Source organism: Oryzias latipes, chromosome 19, assembly GCF_053564925.1.
Source record: "Oryzias latipes strain Hd-rR chromosome 19, Olatipes_Hd-rR_3.1".
NCBI lineage: Eukaryota > Metazoa > Chordata > Actinopteri > Beloniformes > Adrianichthyidae > Oryzias > Oryzias latipes.
The window spans coordinates 24379441-24394233 of NC_136255.1; the positions used below are offsets into that span (position 1 = coordinate 24379441).

General features: G+C 42.0%; 1 protein-coding gene across 1 annotated transcript in view; it reads left to right on the forward strand.

Annotated features, from left to right (window-relative positions):
- The first annotated feature begins 934 nt into the window (after positions 1–934).
- fam20cb (FAM20C golgi associated secretory pathway kinase b) overlaps positions 935–14793 on the forward strand; it is a 67617-nt gene continuing 53758 nt past the window's right edge. Inside the window, exons 1-3 of the mRNA XM_023949367.2 lie at positions 935–2159; positions 2243–2418; positions 9396–9474. Coding sequence (XP_023805135.1) covers positions 1660–2159; positions 2243–2418; positions 9396–9474 — 755 coding nt within the window. The 5' untranslated portion in view covers positions 935–1659. The remainder of the gene's footprint in view (positions 2160–2242; positions 2419–9395; positions 9475–14793) is intronic.

Sequence of the window (14793 nt, forward strand, 5' to 3'; positions counted from 1 at the left end):
GTCCCCCCCCCCCCACAATTCTGAACACTTTTGGGTTGGGTTATTGAATTTCCACTTTCGGCGCCATCTTGTCTGCAGCCAGGTTCCTCTAATGGTCCTGTACCCACAACTGGTCCTACCTGAATTTCTTATGAACTCTTGCCACTCTGCAGAAACTATCTCCTGGAAAACAAAAACGAAAAGATGTTGTCAAAAATGTCATAATCGTAATTAAAAGACCACTGGGAACACAAAATAGATCAGATTGGGACTTTAAACCAGCGTTTGTTGTCTTCCTCCTTCTTGCTTTTGGCCTTTTAATTACAAAAGATTGGAGGGGGGTAATCATAGACAGCATTTGCCCCCCCCCTCCCCCATTACACACAGTTCAGCACAAGCTGTTTTATGACTTATTTACATCCACCAGGAAACCTTGAGAGCTCTCATTAGTCTTATATTAGAGACATTAGCCCACTGAGTGGATCCTGAGGGGGGAGCAGCAAAATGAGTCTCCAAAAGAGCTGCTGCTGATGCTGAAGGCTTCATTTCATGCAGACTCTAAACTTTATTGGAGATGTGATTGCTTCTGATTGGCAGGAGCGCAGAATAGAACCGGGTCCTGAGACAGATGAGCCGTCTAATAGGCCTGTCCAATCTATCATCGATGGATGGACTGCCAACTCCGAGGAGACGTTTCAGTGGGATTCCAGCAGATGGATTAAAAAAACGCCTTTTCTTCTGCGTGTCAGCCACACTGGATAATAGCCAGGAGAAAGACGCCCTCTTCTTGCGCAGCCGGGATGTGCAGGAAGGTTGACTCCGGCAGGAACAGGCAGGAATCTGTGCGCCTCACATGCTCGCAGGGTCTCCTCCTTCTCCTTCGCTCCTCTCAGCCAATCTGCGCGCGATGACGCTGCGCAAAGGCAGGATCTAAGCTCGCCTTCATCATCTTATTTAACACACCCACCCTGATTCCCACATGCTACAAGGGACTCATTCTCCTGATCCAGCTGTAGTCCTGGAGGTGGCCCGGCCCTGCTGCTACCTGCGCAGATCTCTCTTTTGGCACGCCTACGGGGTGGTTTTTTCCTCGCAAATTGCTCGCCTTTGGATCGCTGCGGGAAATGAGAAATGACGCTTTTTGGGAGTTCCCCTTCAGACAGTGAAATGTGAAGAGCCGCACGTCTTCGTTACAGACCCCCCACCACCCTTCTGTCCCGGTTAAAGCGCCCCCCTCCTCCTCGTCCTCTCTGGAACACGCCGGAACGGTGAAGACCCAATGCGCGCTGTCAGATGTGTTGGGAACGCGCGTTCTGAGGATCGGACTCTCCACGTCCCGCAGCCACTTTTCCGCGCGAGACTTATTTCACGCTCCAGCGGCGTGAAGAGAATGAGGCTTGCGCAGGTCGGCCGAACCGACTCGACCTGTTCTACCTGGAGTCGTGCGGCGGTTGTGTTTGCGCCTCTGAGAACTCCGAAGAGCCGCGGATCACGCAGGACCACGGCTGAACGCTGACTCCTTTACGCAAGACGGCCAGCGAAGATGTCTCCTACGTGTTCAACGTATATCTCATTAGATTGGCGTCCAGTCTGATCAACATCATCAGCGATGTAGTCAGTCTGGTCATCTGCGTGCTGATCATTTGCAGTAAATACTCCAACCTGCTCAAACGGGAGACCATGAAAATGATCCTCCTGCGCAAATTCCGCGTCCTGATCCTCATGGTGTTCCTGGTCGCGTGCTCCATGCACATCATGATAGACTTGTTACCCAAACTGGAGCGGCAGGGCAGCGGCGGCTGCTCCTGTGCGCACACGCCGAGCGAGGAGCCTCAGAACTGGGGGAAGCAGGGCTGGCCTAACAAGCACACTCTGCGTATCCTGCAGGACTTTAGCAACGAGCCCAGCTCCAACGTGTCCTCCCACTCCCTGGAGAGGGTCCCGCTGGCTGTAGACAAAGCTCTGGAGAGGCTGGAGCATCCACGCGCGGACAGAAAGAGCGGGTTCAAGCAGAAGGCAGCAGTGGCCAAAAACGCACTGGCCAAGGGGTCAAGGTTGTTGGCTCTCTTTGAGCATCCCTTATACAAGAGATCCCCTCCACCTTTGATGGAGGAGGACACGCTCTTTAATGTGAACCAGGACATCAGGTTTGACCCCAAAGCAGCAGAGGATCACTCATGGTAAGAACCAGCATCACAGGTGTTTTTGATTTGAACTCCAATTCTTGAAAATCCTCTTCCATTTCCCCCTCATCTTCATCCAGGGCTGGAGAGAGCAACCTGGATGAGTTTAGCCCAGCAGGAGAGTTGACAGCAGAGTCCTATCCTAACTGGCTCCGCTTCCACATTGGGATTAATCGATATGAGCTCTACTCCAGACACAACCCGGTCATCGATGCTCTCCTGAAGGACCTGGTGACGCAGAGGATCACCAGCGTGGGTGAGTGGACTGCAAAAGTCTGGCCGGAGCGTCTGTCATGCGATGAAAACACATTTTGTAAAGGAAGTTCACAGGGTTTGAACTCTGCTTCCGTCCATGTTTATCTGGACTTTGTCCTGGTTGAAGGGTCTTCTAAAATGTTGTAAACATGAGGCGAAAATATGGTTCAGGCAGAGAAACTCCAATTAAAAGGGAACAGGTCCTTCATGGGATCAGCTTGATAAGAAACCAGAAGGCTGAGAGGTTCCTCTACACGACAGGAGCGCATCCAAACACCCATGAGCTGCAGGCTATCTTCACACTGGACAGGCTGGGAGGGGCTTCTCCTTCTTCTTATTTTTTATTCTTTTTCTACAGTTTACGCATGTTTACTGTTGGAAGAGGCTTGGTGCAAAATGTCAAAGTGGTGCAAATCTGGTGAATCTTTCTCCAGGCTTTTCTCGTTCTCAGCCCTATGCTGATAAATGACAGACCACCGGGTGCAAACCACAACTTTTAATTTCTCACTCGTTATCAATTTTCAAACGGTTTGCACTTAAAAGGGACGTCATCCTTATGTGACTACCAAACCTGAGTCCCTGATTGGTCTAAGTTCAACCAGGTCAACTGTCTAATGTTGTTGAGGCATCTGATTGGCCAGTTTAGAACTTGATGAACTTGTGCTAAACTGGCCAATCAGAAAAACATAAAAAAAAGGATTATCAAAAAACATGTTAAGAAGAAGTAGCAGATCAAGAATGGTTATTCAGACTAATATGACTGAGAATGAATGAGCTGTTAGTTTTTCAATGGAAGTCTGTGGGTTTTTGGCTTCTTGGAACCAACGGGTACTTCCTGTTTGGGACGCCGGGTGTGTGTGTGTGTGTGTGTGTGTGTGTGTCACTCAGCCCAGTTCCCTTATACAGTCATAGACTTTTTATTGGAACTGACCACTTGAACGCGTGTTACCCAGGGAAGTGTAAACGTAGCTTCAGTTAGACCTGCCTGGACGCTGCTGCTGCTCAATAATGAAACACCTCAGCCCCCCCCCCCCCCCTTATGGGTTCTCACAAAGTGCCACGCAGAGCTCCGTCAAACCAACACCTGGTCTCCTTGAGAATTGAACACCCTCCTTTTGGATAACATAGAAGTCTCTGGTTTCTTATTAGTTCCACAAGTGATTTTAATCTGGATTTCTAGAGTAAAGAGAAACCTTTGCTGAGAACGTCTGTTCAGACCAGATTGAGGTGAGATTCTACGCTGAGTGGAGCAGATACCTTGAATCCATACCACCTTTTTTTTCCTTCTTCTTCACGGGGGATTGTCTTCCCCTCTTGGCTGCGTCCAGATCACACATTCCAACGGTCCACTTTCACCAGTCCATCTCATTCCTGCTGGGAGAGCAAATGTTCAAATGCAGGTTCACCTCCCCGTGACAAAAATGGAACCGGCCCAGAGCAGAGACTCAACGCTTCGTACTCGGTTACGAACAGAGAAATACGTTTCCTTTTTAGTTTTGCCTTTCTAGTCAAAAGGTTCCTCATACCCCGCCTCCTAGATCGCAGCCTTGGCGGATAAAGGAAGCAGTTTTTCAGCAACTCTTGCCAGCTAAAATACATGGTGGCTCTGTAATTACAGAGTCTTAACACAAGCCCTGGGCACAAGTGAAGCCAACAGCAGATGTGGATTATCTAAAGTTCAGGATGGGAATGTCTGAACGTATTATAGTCTAGAGGTTCTCCAGAAAGCTTTATGAATGAAGGCAGAGAGGGATGGACTGGAGTTCGAAGGAGTGGTTTACGCTGCATTCTTTGGTCAAAGTGAGATTAGCTGCTTTTGAGTAATCTGACAGATTACACAGTCAAAACAGTTTTAAACAGACAAATCAAAACTTTTTTACTTTATTTTTTTCTGTCAAAAAGCATTACTGAAGAGAAAAAAAGTTCAAACTGTTTTAATCTTTTGCTGAGTATCTTTTATATTTCTGAATAATCATTTATTTTTGTTTCTGTTTACTTGGATTTTCTGCTCCCTAGTTGTAGCTCTCTGTTTATTTTGGTAAAGATCTTATCTTTGTTCCAAACCATTTTTTCCCAATTCACTCAGATCCCTAAACTCTAATAGTCGACAGTCTTTTAATCAAATTCTTAATATCAAAATACTATTTTTTTTACCAATTTAACTTAACTTGCATAAACTATTTGGAGCATTGCTCTTATTGTTTGACTCCACTTCACTTTTTTATTTTTTTATTTTAAGGACTTTATTTTCTGGGCTTTAACTGCCGTTGTATTTTTTTTTAATTGATTTCTGTTTAAGCCCAATACAGATTGCTCGTTAATTTAATGCGTGTTCACGCAAAACGGCATTTTGTAGTAAAAAAAAACTCACCAACAAATCAGCGGCGGCGTGTGACGAACAAGACATTTGTGCATATTAGCATTGATAGAATGGAAACACAAATTTGCCAAAACATAACTGCATTTTTAGGGTACTTTACCTCCTAAAGTAGAACAATGTCTTGATGTATGTCAAACTGCAAAAGTTTGGTGTTTCAAACAGGAAGTACTCCTAGAAGCCAAAATCCTATAGAATTTTAAGGAGAAAATAACAGCTACAGTATTAATAAGCCATTATTTGTCAGAATAACCGTTCTGTTCTGTTTTAATTATGTTTTTTTTGTAGTTCAGGTTATTCAATTTATAAACTGTCCAATCAGATGCTCCAATAAAAGTAGGCGGCCTCACGTCAAACATTCGAAACGTTTGACAGATTCTGCCGGCCAGTGTTCAGGTGGTAGGGATGTGGATTTCCAGCAAGCTCGCTACTGACTTGAGAGAGCGGTTGCCCCAGAAACGATGACTCAGACAGACTCAGACCAATCACTGCTTACTGACGACCTCTGTCTCCAACATGGCGGCATCCGTATCCCAAAAAAAAAACGGCAACCGAATCGATTTGAGGTTGTAGCCGGACGTTTATATGGGTGACGTCTCACTCACTCGGTCCAGATCTCAGATACAGTCAGTGGTTGAACCCGCAGCTGGTGACTCTGCCCCTCCCACAGGCAGTTGAAACACAGCTGCCTTAAATAGGCAACAGTCTCCTTCTGGGTTACTGCCGTCTGATGATTCGCATTAACTGAAGCCACACATGAATCCAGCGTGTGCGGGTTTTTTGTTTTTTTTAGAGGTTTGTAGGACATTTCATTGAATGCAGACACTGAAGTGCTATTTTTAGGCAACATCTTTTATGCACTTATAGCAAAGTTCCATAAAACTTATCGTCCATTTTTATTTTGGGAGCAGAAGGTCTCTCAGTTTAGGCCGCACTGCACCAACAGCCTGATCGTCCTGAACCTGAAGTTTCATCTTGGGAACTTAACAACTTTGTGAAGAGATATTTTTAGCTGCCTCTGCAATCCTCAAACTCGCCTGTACAAAAAAAGACGGTAAAATTAGGTTCCAGTGATAAACCTCATTTGATTTAACGTCCAGTCTTGGCGAAAGATAAATATTGCCTGCTTGAATGAAGCTGTGAATGAAGCGTTATGGAAGCATGAATCACTTTTATGCTTCCGATAAGTGACTGCTGCCATAACACACTGATGAAGCCCTTACTGCCATGTTTACTACGTCAGAAATCCTGGTGGTGGTGGCTTCATGCACTCAGGATGTGACTTAATTACGATTACAGTTAGTTAGCTTAATTTGGAAGGTCTTCTCATCTGCGTGAGTATATTTTGCATGGACGGCAGCACGCGAGAGAAGGCAGGGAATCGATCTTTTTTCACTTTTAATTTGAGTGAGCTGGCTTGTGTTCCTGGTTCTCATATGTAAAAGTAAATGAAAGCATTGATTGAGAGCATTGCTCTGTGGCAAAATGCCACCGAAACATCACTCCGGATCAATCAGGTCCCAAATAAATGGCGGAGCGGCTGCTTTGGTCTTTCTCTGTAATTGTGGTGCTGAGCTCTTCAGACGGCCTTACCGTGTTCAGAATGAGGAAAAACATGAAAAGCTCTGAGAAGAAATTTAAAAAAGCAAAATAGCAGAGAAGCAAAGGACAGGAGAGCCCTGTTTGTCCTTCACTGAACTCTCTCCATCGGTTCCCATCAAAGGAGTGCTGACATCAGATGAGTATCTTCAGAGCTCAACTACACATGCATGTAAAGAAAAGCCTTATGGTTCATTAAGGCTGGAATTGTCAGTTGGTCCAGACCGAGTCTGCTTGATTTGGTTCAGATCGAGTCCTGAACCTTGTGTTTGGTCTGTGTTCAGACCTGAGATTTCTGTTTCAAACTAAAGCTTGTAAACAAGTAATGTTTTTTTCAGTCACTGGCCAGGAATTACGAGGGCGGAAATTAGGTAACGTTGCATCAACGTCAGGTACAGCTCTTTCACTTGTTCCTTTGGTCCGGTGGAGACGTGCTGCAAGGTGGTTGCTAAGGAGACAACGTCCAAGAAGGCATGCTGATAAGTGTTTCTGAGACATGAGATTGTCGGGAAAACCATGCGAGAAGCAATGTGTATGATGTTAAAAGTTAATTTTGATTATTCTGTATTCATCCGAGCACATTTCAATCATTTTCAGTCGCATCGCTGCTGCAAGTTTGTCTGCGGCTCTCTGTCTACATTTGGTAAACATCGGCTACGGTGGCCGTTTAGGTCCAGTTGTAGGCACGGAGCCTGTTCAGACAATGGAAACTCAGAGCGAACCGAAGCTCAGGTCGATTGGAAACGACCTGAGACCACCTCAAAAGCGAGAGTCGTTCCTGGTCTCAGACCAGGTTCTGCTTCTATTCAGACTGAAAATGTGTTCCGGATTATCGGAGTAAAAGAACTCCGGTTCACCTTAAACGAACCAAATGTGTCCAGTCTGAATACACCTTTAAACGACAATTTCATTTACCTTTGATTCACTTTCACATTGTACTTTTGAGAGCAGAGGTGGACTAAAGAAACTTTCCTTTGACTATCAAAGTAAAAACCAACTTCAATTGCTACGTCACCCTATTTAACCTTCAGTAGTTCGGGGTCTTTTTGAGCCGTTCTTATTAGTACTCTAATATTCACGTCCTGCAGCAGTCCTGATTGTTTTTGTAGTTTTTTATTCTAATTGTATCTTTAAGCGAAATATAGGACAAAAGCAAAAAAAAAAATTCCCCAATGAACCTGAAACTGTCCAAAGAACTCAGTTCCAAGTAGTCAATTTTGCCATTTTTTTTACTGCAAGAATCACAACAATTAAGTTCAAACTGTTTTTGATGTTCTATAACAAAGATCTAACAGAATCGAAATTTATAAATCCATAAATAAAGCTAAGAAAGGGGGAAAACGATTTGAAAAATGTCTAAGAAAACAGGTAAAGCTCCACTAAACTGCAATTTTTCAAGGATTTATTCCAAGGGGAATCACATCTTATGTTTGTTTCAAACCAAATATTTCAAAGCTAAAAACCATTCTGATACTTTCACATTCAATATTGAGTAAAAACTACTCTAACCTGTGTTTGGCAAACTCCCCCGAGAATAAAATATCCCCTGGAGACTCCTAAAAGGAATTTCCAATTGTCCTAATTGACGCTGAGAGTTCACTGACAGGGAAGTGAGAACTTTGTTTTTTTTTAATTCAGAGCAGAAATTACTTGTTTGACTGCCCCGAGGTTCAGATGAGCTTTTAGACGGAGCGGATGAACTCAGCCCAGCGTGAAAGCAGGTTAACACGTCTTTTGCCTCAAACAGAAGCCCTAAAACTTCAGTTGACTGTTTTGAGTTTGAATTATGAATTCCTATAACGAAAGTTAACGAAAAATCGATACCAAATCAAGTTACACCATAGCACGATATGGAGACTTTTTACATGTTGTTTTAGTATTGTGTCATTTTATATTATTTTGACAGACAACACTTTCTTGGCTGTAGTGTGTAGTGTGCTGTAGTGTTCTGTAGTGTGCGACGAGGTCTGGGGCGTTAGCAGGAAACCGTCAGCTGTGTGTTGACTGTGTCCAATCGAAGGCTTATGTTGTGAGTATCTTTCACCTCGGTGTGAGAGCCTGGTTCTGCTGCTGCGACACGTTATGTTCGCCTTTGTTTGTCACGTGTTGTTTGTTGTGACATACGTGGCATGTGTCTCTTGAAAAAGACCCACCAGAGCTGGGGATTGACCTGTAGTGCCGAGCAGACCTCCCTCATCTGTTTAGGGCAGGAACATCCTTACAAAAGGATGTTTTAAATGAAAGAGCACTGTTTAAAAAGCATAAAAACTCATTTCATTATTTAATAATCCAAAGATATATTATCTATTGACTTTTATATATTTACAGTAGGCTTAGAATCACCATGTAAATAAAAAAAGACATGTGTGGGAAAGAAAAATAACATGTCAACAACATACATGTCAAAAATAAAAATATTGAAATTATTTTGGACATTTCTTACAAAAAAAACACAAGTTTACTTCTTGAAAAATGTATTTTTGAAGTAGCAGGTTCAAAAAAGGAGTGAACCTTTATAGAAACAAGATGATAAAACGAAAAAAGTTAAAGATGAAAACTGAGCAACTTAAGTCAATTGAACTTAAAATTAAGTCTAAAGTCAAATCTATTGTAAACAATAAATATAACTGTTAGGCCAGGGACATAAGAATGATTTTTTATGAAAAAAATACACTATTTAGTACATTTGATTGTTTCTAGTGAGATATATTGGTCAGAAAGCAAAGCAAAGGAAAGTAAAAAAGAAATATATCTAAAATACATCAAAAGGCATTTTATTGCAGTAAAACAACCTTTTTAAACAATAGCAGCTACTTTCGAGTAAATATTAGACAAATAGGTTTGGTTGATTTTGATTTTCTTTAGCAGTTTAAGAAAGAAAAGACAGATTTTTGATCATTCAGACAGCTAAAAACTCCAAAAAAATGTTCTTTAAAGTTACTCACCAGTGTGTGTGTAGTTTCTGAGCTTAGTTGACATTTTTGTCTGTTTGATTCCAACAGCAATGAAGTCTGGAGGCACTCAGCTGAAGCTCATCATGACCTTCCAAAACTATGGCCAGGCTCTGTTCAAACCCATGAAGTAAGTAACTCTCTTTCATACAGCTTTCACAGCGTTTCACTGATAAAAAAAAAAAAAAAGCTACTACTTTTTTTCCCTTCCATTTAAATGTCCTCATGTGCTGCCATGCAGGAACTTTAATGTCAAACCTATTTTTTTGTAAAAAAAAAAGAAAAGAAACGAGTGCCATTTCAACATAAAACACCAACTGTGCAGCTTTCTGCTTTCACCGACTTTCTTTGTTGCATTCAACCACCCACTCATTTCTCCTCTGAGCATCAATCTCACTCACTCACTTCTCCGGCCATATCAAATGGCTTTCATTCCGGCTCAACTTTCATATTTGATTGAAGGCAGACACCATTCTTCTGTATCAAAGTCAAATGTTCCAGTTCTTTTTGGAGCTCTCCTAAGCTTGTGTTGATGGTGTTCTTCTGTGATCGTGGTGATGGTTCTTTCTGCCTTTTGGCTTTGATGAATACAGCTGGCTGGTCTACTGAGTCTTACGCTACACATACTATGTGGTTTGGCCACCAATAGGAGCATCCATTTGGTCGAAGGTTGTTTGTCATTTGAGATATTCTCATAATTGAACTCGATTTGAGTCAAAGTTACGTTATCGAATTCAGTTGAACAATCCCTGTCATTCCCTGGTGTGCTGTGCTTGGATTGTAAGTTGTTGGGGTACATGAACTTGCTGAAAACACAAATTGTAAAAAAGTTTTTGCATTTTGGGGATTTATTTTCCTCAGTTGTTTGTTTTAACAGTCGTTACACTAAGTTGTGTTACAAAAAGCAAACTCCTGTCCACCTGAAAACACGGCTTTAAGTTCATTTGCAAGTGAATTCTAGTGTGGTTTACTACAGTGTGATTACACAGACCTAGGTTTAAGAAGTGGATCAATCGCTAATGAATTCACCTTTACTATGATCTAATGCATGAACCAACCTTCAATAAAAGTTATTCTTGTATTTTTTAGACTAAAATGTTTTTTTTTAGTTTTTAAAGTAAGAAATTATAACTCTGATAAATTAAATTTCTGTCAGAAATTTAAGAAATTTAATTTATCAGAGTATATATATATATATATATATATATATATATATATATATATATATATTAATAATAGATAGATAGATAGATATTTTTTCTGTAACTCAAGGTATTGAAGTTATAAACTGGCCAATCAGATACCTCAACAAAAGTAGGTGGAGCCTTCGGGCCCCCACATCCAAACATCAATCACTGCCTAATGGCTACAACCTTGTACGTATTGCAAAAAAATAACGTCTGAAATGACTTTATTTCATTGGAGACAGAAACATTTTCTATGGTTGACGTCACACTCGGTCCAGTTTTCATATACAGTTAACGATTTAACCCAAAAGGAAAAGCGAATACACAATAACAGAATAGAAGAAGCTTGAATCTAAAGGTGTATTCAGACTGGAAAAAATCCTTGTTCCGGATCGAGTTTGCTTAATTTTTTTTCAGATCGAGTTTGCTTAATTTGTTCCGGATCTTTTCTCAAACTTTGCATTTGGTATGTATTCAAACTGGCGTTTACCTACCAAACTAAAGCAAGAGAAAGAAGGACATGTTTCCCTATACAATCCTTAACAGTTAACTTATATTTTAATTACTAGTTTAGAATGTCGGGAACAACAGTTTTTACTTGATACTTTGGTACAGCGGAGGCGTGCTGCAAGGCAGTTACTGTCTAGGAGACGTGCCGTATGTGCTTTAACTCAGTGATGCAGTGATGACGACATGTCAGGTATGATAGTACGCTGCTAAGTTTTGATTATATATAGATTGTCGGGAAAACAGTGAGAGAAGCAATGTGCGTCACGCCAAAATTTGTTTTGATGAGCCTGCATTCATCCGACCACATTTCAATCAGTTGCTGTGTCTCATCGTTGTGGTGTGGTGGCATTGCTTTAAGAGAATTCTGTTAAGGAAACATAAGCTAGCTTTTAGGGTGATGTCACAGCTGTGCCGCGTTATCGAGGTACAGAAAAGGCATGTAAGAAGTGTTTTCAGTGGTGTTAAAATAAACGTTCTAACAAATAAACCCTTTTTCTGTTTGATAACTCGACAATCGTTGCTTTGCATTTATCTGCGGCTCATCCATAACTTCCTTCCCACTCTGTTCACGACGGCTACAGTGGCCGTCTTGGTTCAGTTGGTCCGCTCTGAGGACGGATTGTAATCAGACTGAGCAATCTCAGAGCAAAAGCGAAGCTCAGTCCGATTGGAAACAAACTGAGACCACCTGAGACCATCACGAGTCCGAGAGCGGTTCTCGGTCCCGAACCAGGGTCCACTTGGGTGTATTGGGACTAATAATTTGTTCTGGATGATCGGGAGAAATGAACTCTGGCTCCCTTCAAATGTGTCCAGTGTGAATACACCCCAAAACTTGGGTCAACAAAAGTTGGAAATGGTCTTCTCTGTGTTCCTTTTATTTCCTTTTCTTTGATTTGATCAAAATAGAATTTTATACACTAGTTGTTTGGCAGTTTTAACTACCACCAGCCAATCAAACATGATTAGACATCTGGTCAACTTTACGTTCATAACGACCCCAACAACACGTCCTATAGATCTTTGAAGGCCTTAATGTTTACACTGGGGCGTTGGTAGAAGTGTCGATACCGTATGTATGATGGATCATTCGAACAGTTGAAAAATTACATAGACTTATCACATAAAGCCAAAAGCCTGTTCAGATTTTTATTCATTCACTGAAGTATCTTTTATATCACATGAATTGGAACATATTCTATGGCCAGAGGAGGAAACCTGGTGATTGAAGAAAAACTCCCACACAAGTTACCGCATTGACAGTTAAGCATTGAAGGTGAAATGAATGTTTCCTAAAGGAAGTGGAATTTCTTTAGCAATCTTCACCTCTATATCTTCAGAGTCCCACTCCAATCATCTTTTGATCTATTTTCAAAGCATTTCCAGTGGTCTTTTAATTATAATTGTTACATTTTTAGCCAGGAAAAAAAAACCATACAGTTTTGTGTAGATAACAACTACAAGCTTGTTCAAGCAGTATTTTTTTCATCTGCTTCTGATTCACAATGATTTGAATAAAACACAGTTTTAAGCTTAATATTATGAATATATGTCCTCCACCATCAATAAAAATGCCACAAAAACAATTTAAAAACACCCAAAACACAATTTTCATTGAAGTGTGTCTTCCAACAACGGATATGAAGTTTGTGCTTAGCATCTAACAGATGGATATATGATGTTTGTTGTTGAAGTGCCACAGGACCTCACTGGCTAGATGCTTCTCCTGAGCAAACACCTCTGATAGTGGACATGATTGCTGGGAGCTTTAGGATTTAACTGAACAGCCTACGTTCTCCTCATGACTCTTTCCTGCTGTGAGTCATGCAGCAGCACATTCTCGATGTCACAACATGTTCTTGTGGCACTTTTCTGGTAATGGAGGATAAACATTAAGAAAGTTAAGGTTAAAATCACATTTCTGAGTACCATATTTTTCTGAGCTTCTTTTTAAAATATATATTTCTATATTCAGTCTATTATTGTTATCTAGTCCATTATGATTTACCTTTCAAGAGGACTTGTTCCCGAAAAGTTCTCCCAAAAGTGCGACTTATATAGGATATTTTCTTCTTTATTATGCATTTTTTGGCATCTGCGACAAAGGCCAAATCTGAACTCCTGGTGAACTACCTTTGGAAAATACATAACAACATTGGTTTTATAACTTTAAATAGTCATGTAAAGACAAAAAATCATTACTTACATTTAAATGTAAACTTTTGTGCATGTGTGAGCACACCTATGTGAAGAAATGCATTTTTCTGACACCCTCCCCGCGGAGGGATATCTGATCCTAAGACACCATGTCTTTCCCTTAGAGCTCCACTACAGCTCCAAATGCCCCTACAATTGAAGGGGTATTGAGAAGCTGGAGGGGTTGAATTCAGATTTGGCCTTAGACTTAATGTCTGAAAAATACAGTATTTCTTTTCAAATTGTTGTGAATCTGGATCAGACAGTAAAATGTGATGTAGAAAATGCGCTTGGCGGGCAACAAACCCTCTGCCCTGAGCTTTCTGCAATGGGGAGGGGAATGGGGGCGGGGTTGCTCTGCGCCAGCGGTCCCGCCCACAACTTAGAGGTGAATTTTTAATGTATTACTGCCGCCCTGCAGAAACTTTGTCTTAGAAATGACAGGTTTTTGGGTTTTGGCAAAAAACGGCATCATCATAATTTAAAGACTACTGGGAACACTTTGAAAATGGATCACAAGATGATTGGATTGAGACTTTAAGGATAAACGTTCAATCAATGGTAAAAATAGAAATCTTCATGTCTTTTGTCCTTTATCATATTTACATTAAGTGATGTACTCTTTGCTCCTAATCCCACTCTGATTGGCCTTATTGGGCCTAAATCCCATCCTCTGTAATGAAGATCACACTTTAATTGTGGGCTAATGGTTCTTAACACCGGCTGTTGTCTTGCCCCTGCATGTCAGCAGTGAGAGTGGGGTTAAGCCTGTGGATGATAGGTAGGAAGGAGGGCGGGGAAGCTATTCAGAGACTTTGTAATTACGGTTCCCGCCGTACCACGCTAAGTCAGGCCAGACGCAACAAGCCTGAAATCATCCTGACAGGCTGGGAGGAGCTGAGACGAGAGTGGGGTGAAGAGATGCGAAAGAGGAGAGGCGCTTAGCGCCGGGGGAAGAATGAGAGCTGGTGAGGGGGGAAGGACCGGGGGAAGACGAGGCGGCGAGGAGCAGAGACAGAGGTGGGCAGAGAGGGCTGCAAATGCACGCTCAGTCACAATCCATAGATTATCTCCGCGCTTCGCCTCAGATGTAGCAGCAAGGCGGATCTGTGGAATGACATTTTCCAAGAAAAGCACGGGGCAGTGGTGCTGGATGTAAATCTGCTGCTTGACAGTTGCAGCTGTCAGAACTGCTCTAATGTTTGATAATCCTCCAAAACAGCCAGAGCTTGAATGCGCCGTTTAATAAAATGGGGGCAAGCCGTGCTGACGTGTGTGTTCTGGACCGCAGGAAAGGTCTTACAGACTCACTTCTTAGTAGTCTACCTTACATCCATCTTTTTCTCCGTGTCAGTATTCACGCCCAACATCATTTGCTTGTTCCTGAAACTGCTGATGTGTTTCCGCGCGGAGCATCAAAGAGCCAGAACTGGGAAGATCAAAGACTTCCCCCGGCCGTGCTCATCCGTTCAGCTTTTTTTTTTTATCTTGCAAACGTGAGCCAGGCGGAGGGCAGGAAAAGTGTGCCACCTCTGTGGAGATTTGACCCCACAACC